At 34.7% G+C, this 19,679-nt stretch overlaps 1 protein-coding gene across 2 annotated transcripts in view; it reads right to left on the bottom strand.

Annotated features, from left to right (window-relative positions):
• Positions 1-54: 54 nt before the first annotated feature.
• The window catches only part of BBS7 (Bardet-Biedl syndrome 7), a 44,008-nt gene continuing 24,383 nt past the window's right edge, over positions 55-19,679 (bottom strand). Inside the window, exons 10-20 of one of the 2 annotated variants that reach the window (XM_082462827.1) lie at positions 19,516-19,618; positions 17,673-17,865; positions 17,127-17,201; positions 13,983-14,048; positions 9,218-9,357; positions 7,053-7,217; positions 3,955-4,064; positions 3,736-3,839; positions 3,461-3,584; positions 1,519-1,664; positions 55-1,037 (exon numbers count right to left, since the gene is read on the bottom strand). In XM_082462827.1, the coding sequence (XP_082318953.1) occupies positions 1,531-1,664; positions 3,461-3,584; positions 3,736-3,839; positions 3,955-4,064; positions 7,053-7,217; positions 9,218-9,357; positions 13,983-14,048; positions 17,127-17,201; positions 17,673-17,865; positions 19,516-19,618 (1,214 nt within the window). In that variant the 3' untranslated portion in view covers positions 55-1,037; positions 1,519-1,530. Of the gene's footprint in view, positions 1,665-3,460; positions 3,585-3,735; positions 3,840-3,954; positions 4,065-7,052; positions 7,218-9,217; positions 9,358-13,982; positions 14,049-17,126; positions 17,202-17,672; positions 17,866-19,515; positions 19,619-19,679 lie in introns of both variants that reach the window. The other variant, XM_082462826.1, reaches the window with a different exon arrangement.

Below are 19,679 nucleotides of genomic sequence, written 5' to 3' on the forward strand. Positions count from 1 at the left end.
GAAGAGGCATCCTGCTATACCCATTATTGTAGTTATAAAAAAAAAAAAAAAAGTAAAACTCTCTTAGCAATATGTGCCTTTAACAAATTTTCACATTTAACATACAACAAGGCTTGCACATAACTAATAAATATAATGATATATAATTAAGGAGCACTGTTGTTTTCCAACAAATTCATAAGTGTGCCCTTCTTGAAAACACACAGAATAATTTATTTTCTACTATAATCCTTATGCTATTTTAAACAACCGTTAAGTACAATATTCACCTGAATATGAATAAAATATGAATTAAGATTAATGACTTCCATAGCCTTAAAGTCATATTTCCCTCCATTTATGATAAAAAAGAAATCAGTGGATATTAATGCAGGAAAATCTAAGAAGCTGTCACTATTTCGACACTATTCACATGTAGTACACTTGTGTAGCCCTACTGGTTACAGCACATCAAGTTAAGATCCCCCCCAGTCTGTGCAAGTTCTGCTGATTTCCCTGGCCAACTCAAGTATTTTACAAACTGAGCATGGGTCACAAAACATCATCAAGTAACAGCAAAATCAGTTGTAAATCAATCTCAATTCCTAAAACAAAATTTATGTTATTTCCCCTGGTTGACAACATACATAGTAACCAGAACGCAATCCAGGCACCAGAACTTGGGTTCCACCTTTACAAAATAATAGCATGTCCTCTTAAACACCTAACCTCACTGAGAATCAGTTTTCTTACATGATTTGACAAAATAATCAATATATGTTGTCAAGGTCAAATGAGGAGGGACTTCCCTGGTGGCGCAGTGGTTAAGAATCCGCCTGCCAATGCCGGAGACACAGGTTCGATCCCTGGTCCAGGAAGATCCCACATGCCGCGGAGCAACTAAGCCCGTGTACCACAACTACTGAGCCTGTGCTCTAGAGCCCGTGAGCCACAACTACTGAAGCCTGCACACCTAGAGCCCATGCTCCACAACAAGAGAAGCCACTGCAACGAGAAGCCTGCACACCACAACGAAGAGTAGCCCCCACTCACCGCAACTAGAGAAAGCCCGCACACAGCAACGAAGACCCAAAGCAGCCAAAAATAAATTAATTAAAAGAAAAAAGATCAAATGAGGTAACATATGTAAATACATTTTGAAAACTGTAAAGCAGTTTATACATATGTGTGTTAACTTATTAAATATTTGAATATATTTTTATTTTCCAAATAATAGTTCTCGATTATTATAAACATTATAATTATAATTATTTTATATGATTACTATAAAACATCCACTTGAAAAAAAATTCATTAAAATCTCTTATAATCATTCCACTTGTTTTAAAAATAAAAATTCTCTTTATTTTTAAAAAGTTCCATTTGTCAAAAAAATAGAAGCATTACTAAAAAAAAGTCATACCTCATATATTTTTAGATAATATTAAAAAACGCACTTGAAATAAAAGTATATACAGTTAGCTTGCAATTCTGTTTTAACATTTTTCATTTAAACATACAACCTCTTTGGAACTTTACCTTATTTATATTTCATGCAGCATCAAAGAAAGCAATCAATGCATTTTGGTCATAACTGTCCAGAATCTCCAGTAAAAGAGGCACTTTGGTTTTTACATTGGTGCCTTTGAATTTGAACTTATCTATGAAAAGATCGGTGATCATGCCTATAAAGAAAAAATGTTAAGTTTCTGTCATTGATTAATTCTATTAATGACACATTATTTAATGAAAGTAAGCGACTGCTTGAGAATCTATTTCTAAGCACCTGTAATTCCATTATTTAACATACAGAAATCCGAAAGGATTGATGCATTAAAAAATATTTGGGGGGGATTTTAAGGCAAGTTTCAAAATATAAATCATTTGGCTAATAACCCTCTTAACAATTGGTTATAAGCTATTAATTCAGACAATCAACTGCTGGCCAGTTTTGAACTGCTATTGGTATATATAAAATTACAACAAGTGGGTTTTTTTTTTTCCACCAGGCTGACCATTTTGACATAGTGTAGACATATTCTGTTCATAACAGCTTTATCTGAATTAAAATATTCCATCTATATGTTGACCATTCTTAGGATTTGACTTGAAGGCAAATATTTCTAGTTTCAAAGATCTGGGCAAATTATTTCACCTTTCACTTTTTGCATATATATAGTGGGAATAATTTAAGCTATCAATCTTTTATCCAAAACTCTTGATGCAAGATGTGTTTCAGAATTTTTCATATTTTAGGAAGATAATAAAAGGAATATGCCATAATATACCATATATATGGCATAATACCCGTGGAAAGTGAGTGGCAGCATCTGGTAACAAAACATAACATATCTGCAACAAAATATATGAATATTCATACTAAGTGGAATAAAAAAACTATAAATAACCTCGTATCAGTTTAAGTGAGGTTTTGTCATTAATTCAGATCAAGTCAGATTTATTGCCAAATGATTTATGAACAAAGTGTTTGATTTCAAAGCTCTCTGGACTGTGGAATTGGTGATAAGAGATGGTGGTTCTGCACCACCCATCTTCTAAGTTGTGATGAAGATAAAAGATCATGTGTTTGCCACATAGTAAATATTAAGATATTAGATATTATTGTTACCATTTCTGAGCAAGTCTTTGGGCGTAAAATAAATTCATTAGGTAGATCTTAAGGATCAATATGGACTGATGATACCAACTGACTCTACAGAAGACTCGGCACAGTGCAAAAAGCTTGCATTTGGGGGCGAGGAGGTTCTAATGAAGGCCTTGCCACTACCTACCTATGTGACAACACATTCTTAAGCTCAGATTTCAGTTTACAGATGTGAAAACCAGAGATAACACTATCTACCTTGCAGAGCTGTTGTAAGGATTAAATATCCCCCCTGATTATAAAGATGTTATAAATAAATAGGTGTGCTATGCACAATAGGTCTTATATAAAGATCACAAAAAATGTTTCCTTAAGCTGTTCCTTCCTTCCTCCCTCTTGCTCTTGCTTTTTCAATACAACTGTGAAACATTCAACTTCTCACCACCAAAGCAGAATGAGTTTTAAACGTAAATTGACACAGCACATATATACCAATTTTGCATAAAAATATTAAATGCTGCATTTTGATATTTCAGAATAGCAATAAAAACTGAAAATTATTTGTGTGAAATATAGCCTAAATTGTAATGCTTCATAGGTTGCATTCATTTCACACTGGGTTTCTTCATATATATAAATTCATTGCATTACACTTATTTCACTTCTTAATGTGTATTCGTATTTTATCTAGTAAAAATATTAAACATTAAAACCAACTTGACAAAATAAATACATTGGGCAGTACATGGGTTGTTACTGGTTCATGACTGCTGTAATCTTTGCCTATCTCCTTTTGCCCAGCTTCTCTCATGTGATCCTTTGCAAACAGCCAGTAGAAAAGAAATATGACAAGGTATTCTAGAATAGTTCACTAACCATAGAGTCTTTCAAGATGTGCAGGTTGCTTTTTGTATTCTTCCTGTAGGTGATCTGCCTCTTCTAGGATACAGCGATATTCTGGTATCAGAAAGTTTGTGTTTCCCTCATGAACCTGCAATTCCTTATTTAAAATTAAAAACAGAAGCACTTAATGTTCAAAGTTTAATCCAGTGTAAAGTGGATTTAAAGTGGAAAACTTTAAGGTCTTTACAATTTTAGAAATCCCATCACAATAAAATAATGATCATGAGTCCCGTGACACAAATACTTACTTTTAAAGCATCAATTAATTGCACTTTCTTAGCCAAAAGCAACTGGTACTCCAGCTTTGGGTGGATTAGCTTTAATGTGTGTTTGACTGATACTTCATTTATCTCTAGAAGAAGTTGAGTCAGGCACAATTAGATAAGTCACTTTGATCAGGAACATTCTTATTGTAACAACAACCCCCCAAAAACAGAAAGAACGATTCTTTTTTTTTTTTTTTTTACCGTATGATATGTTGAGGTTAATTTTCCTTTTTGTAGCTTCTTTAGAGAGCACATCTTTTAGGATGGATATAGTAGAAATGTTGTCAGATTTAAAAACTCCTTCACCTTTTCTATAAAATTAATATTTTTAAAAGAACAGCTTTAGAAGGAAATACATCCAATAAATATGTCCAGTAAATACATATTTTGCGAATAGGACCTTGTGTTTAGACTTCATTTTAGATTTCTTTATATAGTTATCTCATTATTAATGTAAAACATATTTAAACATGTAACCTTTTACTGTTGTAGCAATTCAAGTTCTAAACATACTTGTAAAACTGAATAAAAGACGTTAGACACATGCCTTCGAAAGATACAATTTATATAAGTTCTTCATTTAAAACCTTTTTTTCATTTTCACTAATAAAATTTCCAATAGCTAACCCCTTATGTATATAAAATGCATTTAGAATTGCTTGCTTTCACATGTTTTTTTTTTATGTAATCACATAAATTACAGCATGACTATATGCTTCATCCTTAAAAGAAAGCTAATATCAAACCTAAGAGTAACATCTTCTGTTCTTCCATGCCCAGCATCCATTGCCACTTCTTATGTTCACAGGACCCTTCTCCCTTCTTTTTCCTTACGCAACCCCTGCTTCTCTCTCTCTCTTTCTCTCTCACCCTTTTCAATCCATATAGTTTCATTGGCACTGGTCCCATCCCCATTTCTGGGACTTCAGGAGGAAGTTTTCAGCAGCATATTCCATACCCCTGAGCACAGTGATTCACGACTCAACGATGATACTCAATCCTGGGACTTTCATTGGAACTAGTGGGAAAGGGAGGCTATGGTAGCTGAAAAGATATAAAGCTGGATGGAGCTGTTGGTGGCCACCATGGCACTACATAGGAAAGCCAAGAGAAGACAAAAACAGAGCTGAGCAATGGAAAGGGATAAAGTCTTGACAATATCAGTTAAGCCACTGATCCAGTTATGCTTGAGGCAGACTACTGCTAGTCTTTTAAGTTATATGAGCTAATAAATTCCTTTTATTTGGTTAAGCCTGCTTACGTTTGGTTCCTTTTTATGATGGCCAAAATTTTCCTAATTAATATATACCATCTTTTATGTATTCAGTGTTGCCTTTTTATTTGCTTTTATATTGACTGCTGTAGGCAAATGCTAATTCTTTTTTCTAGAAAGATGAATAATACACACTTACTTTGATCCCAATTATGTGTTAGAAATCATGAGATTTTTTTCACTAGTCTTCAATTTTAATTAATGATATTTAACATTAAATACTTATACAGTACCTGGCACTGTGGAATGACTCACGTGGTTTATCTTCCTTTAAGCATCACAGTTCAGTGAAGTAAGTGCTACTATTTCCATTCGTCACAAAAGAAACTGAAACTCAGAAAGTTAAGTAATCTAGCTAAGAGCAAATAGCTGGTGAGTCACAGAGCCAGATTCAAACCTAAGTATGTCTGTCTCCAAAGTACACGCTTCTATACTTCTTCCATATATACGTATTTTATGGAACAAAAAACATTTATTGAGTACCACTATGTTCAAAGCCATGTGTTAGATACTTGGAGGATACATACAAAGTTAATTAAGAAATAAACTCTGCCCAGAGCTTACAATCTGATTTAGAGACAAGCTTACATAAAAATTATTATATACTTCAAAAAAATAACAATAAAAATCTAAGGCAGGTAAGAATAAAATGTTATGGGAACAGAGAAGAGAATCAAGGAAGACTTAAAAAATGTAGCTATTGAGTTGGGCCTTGAAGAATAAGTAGAGTTTTGACTATTAAGGAAAGAATATTTAAAGACACAGAATGGTAAAAAGCAAAGGTATGCTATTATAAAAATATGTAGTATGCCAGGGGCCTGTCAAATTGTCTGCTATGATTAAAACATGAGGTTCGCTGTGGTACTTCAAAACTGAAGTCATGATTCCAGGTTTACACAGGTAAGATCCCCTGGAGGGTACAGTGAAACGCTCCCATAGAACTGATGCTAAAACCAATTAGATTTCTGGAGAGTTCTTGGTCCCAAAGGCTATATTCAGAGGTAAAATTATGTGTTCACTGTTGTTTCCAGAACCTAGCATGGTAAAGTCTCAGCTAGGAAGCAGAAAGTAGAATACCTCAGTAAACTGCTTAGGGAAAGAAGCTTTAAGAGAGAGAGAGACAGAGAGAAGATAAGAAGCCTCCTCCCCTCTAAACAAACAAAATTAAAAAACAAAAAACAAAAGATCAAACAAACAAAAACAACCTACAGATGTGAGAGAATGAGAATGCAAAAACCTTGAAGAAGTATGAGCGCACAAGCTCAAAGCAGATGTAGAGAAATCAGCCTTACCCAACACATTAAGAACAAAGGAGAAGGAAATTTTAGCCTCTACTATATTCAGAAACAGAAATTAGGGGGGCCTATGGGAGATGAGTAGGGAGTGACAGTGAAGGGGCAGGAGGGCAACTGGGTGCTTGAGAAGAGTGTCAAGGAATAATGACCTTCACCTCAACGTGGTAGCTTCAAAAGCCTGCATGTTCTAAGCTCTCAAGTTCTTGAGCCATTTCCTATTTTTGCATAAAGAAATTCAATGGTAATTCTTCTTGTAATTCTTACTGGAATTAGGATGAATGTTCAAATCAATTTGGGAAGGACTTGCATGTTTACATTGTCTTCATATTGATAACTATAGAATATATTACTCCATTAAATCAAGTCTTTAATGTCAATAAAATTTTAAAGTTCTCTTCATGAAGTTCTATGTATTTCTAATACAGAATATTCCTACAGATTTTATATGAACATTTTGTTATTGTTATCGCTGCTCTGAAAGAATCTTGTTAAACAATTTATTTTCTAACTGGTTATGGCTGAGAATTGGAAAGGTATTGCTCTTTCATATTCATCTTTAGTCAATCATTTTTTAAACTCATTAATTCCATTTGTTTTTCAACAGATTCTCTTAAACAGTACAGTTTTTCAATCATATTATTTGCAAATTATTACTGCCTTAAAACTTATGAAAATTTAGAAGTTCCATTTATGTAAAAAACACTTGTGAACCAGGAATAAGTTTTATTTACCTGTAGGTACTTTCAAGTTGTGTATCCAGGAAGGTGTTCTGAAAGTAAAATGTCACACATTCTCCTGCTGGAGGTTTTTCAGGAACTTCAGGCAGGCAAAAAACCACCCAGGAGTGAAGTTCAGCAAAACTGAACTGGCCTGTCAAAGTCAGTGTATTCATGGGTCTGCAATTTAATAGCAGAGGTACACATATTTGTGTGGGAATACACAGAGGTATTATATGTACTCAACACATTAAAAAACAGAATTTTGCAACAGTAGTTACGAATAGAAAAGCAGCCATTTAATTTTTCTCAGATTAATCTTACCCATCAGATAAACATTTTGATTTCAAGGAAAAAAAAAAAGAATGCTTATCTATACCTGTACTTTTAATATTCAGCTAAGTGACATAAATAGCTTGTTTTCATTATAACATGCCTTCACAAATACAATTCAGTTTACTCAGGTAAATTCCATTTTTTAAAAGTTCATCTAGTGTTTATATTATAGGAACTACAAAACATAAGAATCTACTAAAGGAAAAAATCAGCATAATGTGAAGGCAAAGAACTGGGCTTTTAAGTGAGATGGACATGGGTTTGAAACACTAGCTGCATGCCACTGGGAAAGTTAGGGAATGATACCTTCTATTTTGCAGGGATATGGAATTAACTTTCTATCTGCAAATTACACATACACACAAAAAGTTGTAAAGTAAATCAAATAAATTTAAAATAAATCAAATGGATAAAGAATTAAGAAAATGCAAGTTTATGGAATTAAAGGTACAGAAAGAATTTTAAGAGAATACAGAATAGAAAGGACTTTTGAGATCGCCACACCAACTCTATTTGCAGATGAGCGAACTAAAGCCCAGAGATTAAATTATTTTCCCAAAGTCATGCAGGAACAGATATAAGGCTATAATCTGAGTCTCCTGAGTCCCAGTTTGCTGTTCTTTCCAGAACACCACACTATACCTCCTTTAACAACTCTGACTTTTAAGCGGGAAGACACCCTCAGAGAATCCATTCTCTTTAATGTTTTCCCAAAACCTTCCTTAGGAATTTTTCTCCTTACATCTTATTTAAATTACGTATCTTTAAAATTACAAGCTGCAATAGAAAAACCATAGGCTTTGGCCTCAAATCTTCACTCTGTTTCTCATATCAACAAGTTACTTTTCCAAACATTACTACTTGTTTTGCCGTAAGACTTAAATGGTAACACCTAAGCACTGAGCACAATGCATGGCACAGGGAAAGTATTCACTAATTGTTCATTTCTTTCCCTTCTTCATTTAAGGCCATGGTCTCTCATTTTCAGAAAAGAAAGTGAAAAACTATAACCAGGAGGATGATTAAGTTGGAACGGAAGTTAGAAATAATAGGGACTATCACAACTAATTGCTCTGCCAGTATTCCCTGAGGTGAAGTAGAAAGGAAATATAATGTGTGAGGCTAATACAATAAGGCCCTGATTACAGAGAACTCAAATGCTAAACAGTATTTCCTCACAATAGATGTTTGAGACACAGAACTGTTACTCTACTGATTTCAGAATGGTAAATACATGAGAAAGATAGGAAAGTCCAGCTCAAATCAGCCTCTAAAAGAAGACAAAGACTCTTACGTCTATTAGAAAGATTAATACAGGTATCCCCTGCTTTTTGAAAGTTCACTTTATGCCACTTTGTTTTATGCCCATTTTCGGTAACCAAGAGAAATCCAAAGAGGATTTTTGCTTTTACCAAAAAAGGTGAAAAGCAAAAATAGCCTCAGCGTTTGTTCTGCAGCGGCTGTTACGGAAGCAGCACGTGCCCCAGCAGCACCGAGAGCGGACCCGCCGAGCTCCTTCTCTAGGAACTACACTCAGCTCCTCAGCATCAGGCCACGTAGCTCTGAACTGCCTGTGAGCATCTGTGCTTTACCCCAATTTATTTTGAGCATCCATTATCAAGATGTGTCCTGCTTCTATGCTTTATGCTATTTTAGCTTATGAAAGGTTTCACAGGAACACTCTACTTTCAGATAGCGGGGGAAACCTGTACACAGCATTTAAATATTTATTTAATTTTTTAAAAGTACAACTAGCTACCAGAATTTACCCTACTAAAATAAAAAGCAACTTTATCTGCATCGTGTAATATCCTAAAAATAAACTTCTCCCTCCTTTGTCCTACCTGTCATGATCAATAAAGTGAGTTCTTTGATGGAGTGAAAGGGGTTTGATAAGGTACTGGCGGACCTGACATGTTTTGGGTTGAATTCTTGGAGTCACATATGCTTGAAGTGTGCCATACTGGCCTTCAATTGAGCGAATCTGAACACAAAAGAGGAAAGAAAATAAGAATAATCTAGCAACATAAAGGCTATCTTTAAAATGTTCAACACAAGTAAGCAGGTACTCAGGCCTTAATCTCTTCTGTAATATGCTGAAGGAAATAAGGACATTCTATTAAACAAGAACTTTTTACCTCTATAGTAAAAGAAAATTTTAAAAGATTTTGGTATTCAAAAGCAAAATTAATCCAACTATGAAAGTCATCCCCACCACATATTTTTAGGTCTGTCATTCCAAAAGACAGATATTCTCACACACCACCCTATCACATCTAAAAGTATAGGTGTATAATATATTGTATAAGATTCACATAAAAAATGGTTAAAATTTAGACATTTTTGTTGAAGGGATAAGTGGGTCAACAACTAATACTTCATTTTCTCAGAAATGGGGGTATTATAGCATATGGCTATTGTTATAAAAACCTACTGACAGAAAAAAAAATGTTTCCAAGAACTTAATTCTTGACTTTCTATGAAAATAGAGAAGCATACTCACAATCTAATTATGACATATTTGGATTAGGAAATTCTTTTTAAGCTATTTTGAATATGGCTAGTTGGATATCCTGAGAATTTAAAACACTTACAGAAAACCCTAATTCATGAAATTGTGAAGACCTAATTTTAGGAGTTAGAAAGCAGTCAAGTTTCTCCCTCCTGTCCCTTTCAGCTCCTCTCTGTTCCAATTCATGAAGTGGATTGTAGTACCTCTTGTATTACAAAGGCAGCTTCTCTAATCTAACTGATACATCAGCTCATACTTTCCCTGGCATGTGAGGGGGAAAAAAAAAAAATCAATGTTTTACCTAAATGGGAAACATAAATAAAAGTTTAAAGCAAGAGTTTTTGCAAATTTTATACTGAAAATATTGTTCTGAATGGGAAGAGAGAAAAGATAAGGAAAAGAATAAAAATACAGAAGGAAAATAAAAAATCGATCTGATAAAGCTATATTTTAGAGTTTCGTTTTAAAGGGTAAGCTTACACTGGCACATAAATTTTTGCACAATAAGTTCACAATTAGTACAACACGGGGAATATAGCCAATATTTTATAATAACTGTAAATGCAATATCAACTTTAAAAAAAAGAATATAATTGATCATAATATTAAGAAAAGACATAATGCTTTATTTGATTATATACTTCATATTCATTATTTTAAAAATCCACACAATGAAGAAAAATTAGGATTAACATATAAGTAATCTGAAATCCTACCACCCAGAGATGATCATTATTGCTATTTTGATAGTCAACTTTTCATACATCTCTCCATGCAGATGTACAAAAATAAATGCATAACTTCGCATGACTAAATTCTATTTATATCATAGACATCTTTGTTTTTATTTCTAATAATCACATTTTTCCCTTATCTCTGCCTCTCCTAATACCATCACCTCCCTCCCACTCCCATCCCACCCATACCTTCCCCCTATTGTACGACCTATCATATCAGACAGGTGTTTCTTTTTATGCATTTCTTCATATTATAGATAATATATATATACATATGTAGGACTTTTATCTGCATTTTGTGTTTTTCATGGAATTTGCTCCATGTTAACAGGAATTGACCAACTCATTCTTTATTGCAGCTCTGCAATATTCTATGAAATGGATAAACAGCTATTTATTCAAACATTAAATTACTGAGTGTTCACTTTGGTCAACTTTTCTGCCTCTACAAACAATGCTGCAGTTAATTATATACATATCTGTGTGTACAATACTGTGATTTTATTGCTATGAAATAGATTCCAACAAATGGGATTATAGCCTATTTTACCAAAGTAGCAATAACAATTTTTATTTCCTTCAGCTATGATTGAGAGTGTCCTTTTCCTCATCCTGCCACCTGGTAATTCTGCTTTTTCAAAATTTTTGCCTATCTGTTAGACAAGCGGAACTGATTTTTTGTTATTTTGAGTTTCCCTAACTGATAACGAGGTAGAATATGTTCTTTTAATATTTGTTAGCTATTTTGATTCCCTCTTCTGTGAACTGCCTACCCATATTGGCCTATTTTCCTAATTGGGTAGTCTTTTTTTTTTTAAGGAAGAAGATTCTTTCTTTCTTTGGCTGCGTTGGGTCTTAGTTGCAGCATGCGGGATGTTTCATTGCAGCGTGCGGGCTCAGAAGTTGTGGTGCATGGGCTCAGTAGTTGCGGCATGTGGGCTCTCTAGCTGTGGCATGCAGCCTCAGTAGTCGCGGAGCATGGCCCTAGTTGCCCCGTGGCATATGGGACCTTAGTTCCCCAACCAGGGATTGAACCCGCGTCGCCTGCATTGGAAGGTGGATTCTTAACTACTGGCCCACCCTGGGTACTCTTTTTAAACAACTTATAGGCAGTCTTCATATTCTGATATTCACCTATTATCTGGAAGACAGCTTCTTTTTGAAAATAACTAGGTACTTAATTCATCTGAATTTATCTTTTATAATATATGGCATAAGAATCCACTTAATATTCTTCCAGATGGATGCCAGTTGTGCCAATAGCAATTTTTATTTTTATTTTTTTAATTAATTAATTTATCTTTGGCTGCATTGGGTCTTCGTTGCTGTGGGTCTAACCACTGTACCACCAGGGAAGTCCCACCAATAGCAATTTTTAAATAAAAACAGTAATTTAATAGAATTTTCTCTACCTAAAAATGCTGTGCATTAAATTCCCATAAATATGTGCTGGGCTATATTTCTAGACTTTATTTTGTTGCGTGACCTATTTATTTAGGCCTTGTAAATACCCCACATTATTTTTATTATAACAGTTTTATAGTACATTTTACCATAGGGCAAGGTAAGTTCCACCTTTTCTCCTTTATCATAGTTTTGTTGGCTCTTTTCAGGCATTTGCTCTTTCCTCTGAACTTTAAAGTTATTGTATCCAATTTTAAAAAAGAACATAGGTTTTTAATATTTTTAGGCCTACTTCCTAATTTATTGGCACAATCTAGCTCAGTGAATGTAATCTAAATGTTTAATTAGGTTACATAAATATGCTGAAGTATATTCCTTTAGAACTTATACTAGTTTTCAATTTTTCTTTCAAAATACATGAAAGGGGACTTATACAGATGAAAATAAATTGTTTAGAAAAAAATTACATTTTAACTGGAACTTCCTTAACCAGATGTGAAAAAGTTATTGTGCAATAGCATCTCTCTTGAAAAAAGCATACTTTGAGTTTCAGAACATCAGGAAAAAGTTACAGTGCTTAATTTTTGGATCATAAACATATCAAAAATAAAAATTTTTTTAAATTTCACACTAAAAATTAAGTAACTAAAATAAACTTGTGTGCTACAATCAGTATTTAATTATAAAAGTGATTATGTTAGTAAATTGCAAAAGGAAACTTCAAAGATTTTCCCTGGAATAGTTGGTAATGACATCACTGGAATGCAATCAGAAAAATCCAGATAATAGGAAAATATAGGGCAAACGCTCGGGGACTTCAATAACCAAATTACCTTATTTGGACCATGATTGGATCAAACAAACTAAAAACAAAAAACACTACACTAAACATTTGATAATACTAAGGAATTATTATTATTTTTCTTAGGTGTGATAACAGTATTGTGGTTATGTTTTTTTCTTTCTTTTTAATTAATTAATTTATTTATTTATATTTTTGGCTGCGTTGGGTCTTCGTTTCTGTGCGAGGGCTTTCTCTAGTTGCGGCAAGCGGGGGCCACTCTTCATCGCGATGCGCGGGCCTCTCACTATCGCGGCCTCTCTTGTTGCGGAGCACAGGCTCCAGATGCACAGGCTCAGTAGTTGTGGCTTACGGGCCTGGTTGCTACGCGGCATGTGGGATCTTCCCAGACCAGGGCTCAAACGCATGTCCCCTGCATTGGCAGGCAGACTCCCAACCATTGCGCCACCAGGGAAGCCCTGTGGTTATGTTTTTAAAAAGAGTTCTTATCTTTTAAGTGGAGATATGTATATGCATAACAGGTTCACTTTGCTGTACACCTGAAACTAACACAACATTGTAAATCAACAAAGAGTTCTTATCTTTTAAGTGGAGATATGTATATGCATAACAGGTTCACTTTGCTGTACACCTGAAACTAACACAACGTTGTAAATCAACTATACCCCAATAAAAATTTTTTTAAAAATACAAATTTTACATAATCACTTAAAAAAAAAAGAGTTATCTTTTAAACATATGTACTGAAATATTTACTAATAAAATTATAAAGTATGTTGTATTTGCTTCAAAATAATTTGGAATGGAGAGTGACAGCATAAACAGGATTGTCATGAGTTGATCATCGCTGAAACTGGAATCATTACTTTTGTGTATGCTTGAAACTTTCCATAATAGAAAATTACAAAAAATATTTCCAGTTAGAGGAAATTTAGGATTGGTAATTTTAGAGAACGTGACTTGTTGAGTGCTAACAGAAAAGAGACTGGTTTGGGCTGAATTAAAACCTAATAGGTCATTCAAAAGACATTATTCCAAAATGCTCATTTCAGGGAGAAATTTAATGCAAAGAAATGATATCATATGTTGCAAGATTTACCAAGGAAAAAAGAAAGTTCAAACTTTCAAGTAAAGGTAATCTCAAACAGTTTTACCTTGAGTTCCAGCCTTGTGGTATTTGCCTGGCACCGATAAGTGGCGAGAAGAAAGTTGTCATTTGACTAGGAAGAATTCAAAGTTGAGGAAAAGGATGAATCTATGTTTTTAACAATAACAACAGCACCAACAGTAATAATAATATTTATTTTTACTGAGCACCTATCATTTGGGTGGCACCATGCTATGAGCTTTACGCTTATTCCTACAAACAACCCTATGTGGTTAAGTTTTAACAGATGAAGAAATTGAGTCCTGAAGGGTTAGGTAAATTTCCTAAATGCTAGTAAGTTATAACACTGGTATTCAAATTCATACCTTTAAGACTCTAAAGCTCAATGCTCTTTCCATATTAAATCTCTCCAATAACACTTTAAAATATTAATTGTTCTCCCAAAAATTCAACCAGCAGTACAAACTCCGAATGTTTGTATTATAAAGGTAAAAACATCAATGTTCAGTGTTGAATGTATTTGATTTTCACACATACTTATAGACAACTGGGAAATATCTCATCTATGTATTCCCAGCAAATAGCATAGTGTCAAGTAGACTGTAGGCATTCAACACGTTTGCTGAACAAAATTGGAGAGGTTACTTCAAGTATTATAACTTCTTAAAATTGAATAATAAACTACTAAAAACAGAAAAGTATATCTGCGTGCATGAATTGCAAAATCAGAAAAAGCAACATGAACTATTTGATATGCAATTTTCAGGCACTGCTATTTCCCTATTTTTAATAAATACCTGAAGAAATAAAAAGAATGCTAATGTTAAAAAGAAAATTCAAATGTTTTAATTTCAAATAATTTAAACTCAGCAAACACAGAGGATCAGTCAACTTAAAAATAAATATACTTCTGTGTAATTAAAAACAAATGTATATATATATTTTTTTAAAGAAATTCACGTTCTTTTGTTTATTTATTTATGACTGTGTTGGGTCTTCGTTTCTGTGCGAGGGCTTTCTCTAGTTGTGGCAAGTGGGGACCACTCTTCATCGCGGTGCGCGGGCCTCTCACCATCGCGGCCTCTCTTGTTGCAGAGCGCAGGCTCAGTAATTGTGGCTCACGGGCCCAGTTGCTCCGTGGCATGTGGGATCTTCCCAGACCAGGGCTCGAACCCGTGTCCCCTGCATTGGCAGGCAGATTCTCAACCACTGCGCCACCAGGGAAGCCCAAATGTTGTATATTTAAGTATTTATGGATAAAATTATATAGATTAATTAAAGGGGATAAAATGTCTGGAATTTGGTTTGGGATGGGGAGGGGGAGGGTAAAGAGCATAAAACAAGACTGGCCGTATGTTAAAGTCAGTGATGAGCACATGGAGGTTATTATAGTATTCTTTGTCCTTCTGTATATACTTGAAATCTCCATAAGATTTGTTTTTTAAGCCATCATTCTAGAAAATAGGTTTTAAATTAGTATGAAATACTCATTTCAAAGAATCCTGCAGTGATATAAACAGGTTAATCTTTCACTGTAACTTAGGAATTAAAGATCTGAAGTTCATACTAACTTGTTTTTTAAATGATCATAAAAATGTAGATCTTAATCTTTTATGTTTTATTCTCAAACAGGGATGACAAAGCACATATGGTAACATAATACAACTGCTATAAAATCTCTTATCAAAAAAAAAAGCTTTACTCTGAAATTATTTTGAAAATTCCCTAATGTAACTATCAACTTTGTTCTTTATCTACTCTTGTCATCCTTCCCTTTTTAATGCCAACTCCAGTCACCATTTCCTGCTCTGGCTTGTCTTCTCCAATGCAGCTGCTCCAGACCTTCTCTGAACCCTAACTTCTCTTCAGGAGCTACACCTAAGCTCTGAGACTGCTAGTCAGCCAGTACCACGCAGAAAGAAGTGATACAGTAAGCGCGTCCAAAAGCTCTGATATGGTCTCATCCCGGGTACTTGGCACATAGTAAGTGTTCAATAAATGTCTGTTGAATGAAGGCTAAGCAAGAGTCAACAAGAAAAAGTGAGGAAAGGCAGGCAGATGGAACAGATCATGTTTAAATGTAGGAATGTGTGAAACTGTATAGCATTTTCAAGAAATTTTAAGAACTTCAGTTTGGCAGAAATCATGTGCATGGGAGGGAAGGTAGCAGCTGGTGAGAGATTAAGTTGGAGATGTAATCAAGAGCTGAATTTTGCAAAGTTTTTTATGCTACAGTGAGGAATCTTGACTTACATGCAGCTCAGGAAATAAGGAATCTTTAAAAGGCTTTGAGAAAAGGAATGACACGGTGATGTTTGTCTTTTAGGAAGGCCTCTCTGGTGGCAGTGCACAGCATAGCCTGGAGGTGAGAGGCAATACTGGAGGCACAGAAACTGGCAGACGAGGAGTTCAAGCAAAAGCATTATGAGGGCCAGGAAGGTTAACAGAAGTGCAAATGAAGCAGAGTAGATGTAGAAGAGCAAGGAGGTGGAAATGACAGAAATTAGTGACTACAGAAGCACCCCCCTTATCTGTGGTTTCGCTTTTCAGGGTTTCAGTTACCCACAGTCAACTGTGGTCTGAAAATATTAAATAGAAAATTCCAGAAGTAAGCAATTCATAAGTTTTAAATTGCACACCGTTCTGAGTAGTGTGATGAGAACTTGCGACATCCCACTCCATCCTGTCTGGGACATGAATCATCCCTTTGTCCAGCATATTCATGCTGTATATGCTACCTGCCCGTTAGTCACTTAGGAACCATCTCAGTTATTACATAGACCAACCTTCATGGTACTGCAGTGCTTGTGTTCAAATAACCCATGTTTTACTTAATAGCAGCTCCAAAGTGCAAAAATAGTGATGCTGAAAGAAACATCGTATCATACAGGGGTTCCGTACTATTTGTGATTTCAGGCATCCACTGGGGGTCTTGGAATGTATCTCCAGCAGATAAAGGGGGAACTACTGTAACTGGATTTAACAGATCAGAGAGAGGAAGGAATTTAAGACAACACTCCAGCTTCTGGATTTTCTGAGGATAGGGAAAGAGAGTAGAAGCAGATTTTGAGGGAAGGGTTATAAAAGGAAATACAGAAGAAACATCAAACACTAGTAGCATTTATAGGCTTTATACAAAATGGCATAATGGAAAGAAAGCATTTGAAGAATTCTTTATATTTTTACTCACCTCAGAATCACAGCTGCTAAAGCTGACAACAGCAGAATTTTTATCCACATCTAGTAAATCTATTGGAACATCACTCTGCAGTCAATATTAAAAAAAAAAAAAGGTTCAGATGAAAAACTAAGAATTCTCACAGCACATATTTTCACCTTTTGAGATTATCTACCTCAAAACTGATGGTGAGTGAGCAGGCTGTATTAGTTTAGTAGTTGGAACTTAAAAAATTCTAATAACGATATAAAATACTGGAGTTTTCTAAGTCACATCTCTGTTAAGATTCTCCTAAAGGCTAATCAGAGAACAAATCTTTAATGTCCTTTCTAGGTCTTCCTGAAACTTAAGTCCATTGGTCTTTTGTTTAATATGTACAGGATAAATAAAAAGTAAAGACATAATTTAAATAATCTATGAGCCAACTGATTAGCTAATGGAAGATTAAGATAAACATTTAAAATCACTGTTTAAAAGTGTTCAATAATAATTAGTGCATATGACTAGTTTGCAAAATAGATCCAGCCATGAAACAAAGAAATTAGACATTTTGCTTACCTGTATTAAGACATTATCTATCGCTGTCTGCACCTCTAAGATAAGGCTGTAGCTGGCATCATCTTTATTTAATGTAAACTTGTCATTTACACTAAATGAAGGTACTGCTGATTTTGCTTTGCTTGATTGAGAAGACTGTTGATATTTTTCTCTTTCCTGTAGTACCTTATATTGCAGATGTTCCAACTCACTCCTAGAGGAAAATACATACAACTTTGTCACCTATAAGTATAAACATTTGAGATCCTTAGAATTACAAAAGTCTGAGACATTTACTGCTGCAAAATGCATTCTTATTGGTTGAGTTAGAACTATAACACTAATAGGAACAAAATTTTTACTTCTATGACTGACCAAATGGTTCCACATTATTTATCTCTGATCTAAAAATTAAAACTACTCTACTCTACTCAGCCCCACACCAGCAATATTAATAAGGCGTTGTAAGAATCAAGGCAGGCTGCAAATAATCAATCCTAATACATGAATCTGGTTACAGTCACATATAGCACTAATAAGAAAAGAAACTGATTGTTCTGGGGTAGAGGAACATATTAGATTTAATAAGAAGAAACAAAACGTGTGAAATCAGTAAACATGTACCTTTCAGTAAGACATTAGGGGTGATAGACAAAATAAGAAGGCTGCTGAGTATGAATATTTTGGAGACCACAAGGATAATCACGAGCCAGAGGTACAGCTGAAGTTCTACCAAGTGTTGGAGACTGAACAGTGCAGGCATTGCTTAGAGCTGCTCCAGTTAAAGGGAAAGGAAATGAAGTAAATAGTAACTAGGGTAGAACAACATGAGGTTTAGCTACTAGCCCCAATTTAGGGGGAAAAGTCTGGGAAGGCGCTTGGAAGGGATCTGTGCACTAAACAAAGGAAAAGATTCATTCGCCCAAGAAATATTTACTGAGTGACTCTATGTACTTATGATCCGGGTGCTGAATGAACAAAATAGACATAAGCTTCTCGTGAACATACACTGCAGTGGAATCAGGAGGGGGTTGACTTGGTTATAAATATGAGGTATTGTACTGAGGACATGAGATAGTAGTTCATTAACTCTCCTTGGTGTCCTTGCTGCATGAACATTAGAGCTTTCTCTCTTGGTGACTTTGGTGAACTGGTTTGTGGTGAACTGGTGGTGTGGCTTTAGGGAACTAGTACTTGTGGCATTTTGTTGCCTCAAAAACTTCTGTAGCCATCAACTACCACCAAAAAAGGATCAGCCCTCACTCCTGAGGGCTGAGGGCTGAAGGGCTAGGGTAAGGGGACTAGTCATTACAAGTTTCAGCGACTCCCACTTCTTCATTGTATGCAGCAATTTTCCTTGAGGCCATTTTCACAGGACTTGTCAAACTGAACAGGCCATGAAAGCAATCCCTGTGTCTAAGAGAGTCAACATTACTCATTTCCAGTAAGAAAACTTATAAGCCAAAGTTACAGACTCAGAAGGGTCCACAAGAGCAGTAAACATTAGAATTAATGAAGAATAGAGCCATCTGTGTTAGTTTCTTTCTAATGTCTATGAAAACAGACAAACAAAAAAACCACTGTAACTGTTTATAATAAATGAATGAAAAAATACAATTCTTGATCTAAGAAAAAAATCAACATAGAATAAAACATATAAAAAGTGTATTTCTAACTCCAAAATATTAATCAGCACTTACTGCTAATTTTCTCAAACTGATAAACTTTCATTAAAAAACGTGATAAACTAATTAAATGTATAATTCCTTCCAATAAAATATACTGCATTTATAAATAAGAAAAAAACAACAATCACACACTTTATGAAATAAAAAAAAAGAAGCAAACAAAAATCCAAAATTACCGTAAAGAAGAAATTTTATTCTGCATCTCCTGATTAATTTTTAGTTCTTCTCCTGGTCCACTTTCCTTATGAATAGGCTCTGTTGTCAGACCTGTAACCCAGCCTGCAGAGATGAATTACAATCGTGCACCAGTAAGTGCTGCTAGTGTTAAAAGAAACCCAAG

This window comes from Balaenoptera physalus, assembly GCF_965194825.1.
Source record: "Balaenoptera physalus genome assembly, chromosome: 5".
NCBI lineage: Eukaryota > Metazoa > Chordata > Mammalia > Artiodactyla > Balaenopteridae > Balaenoptera > Balaenoptera physalus.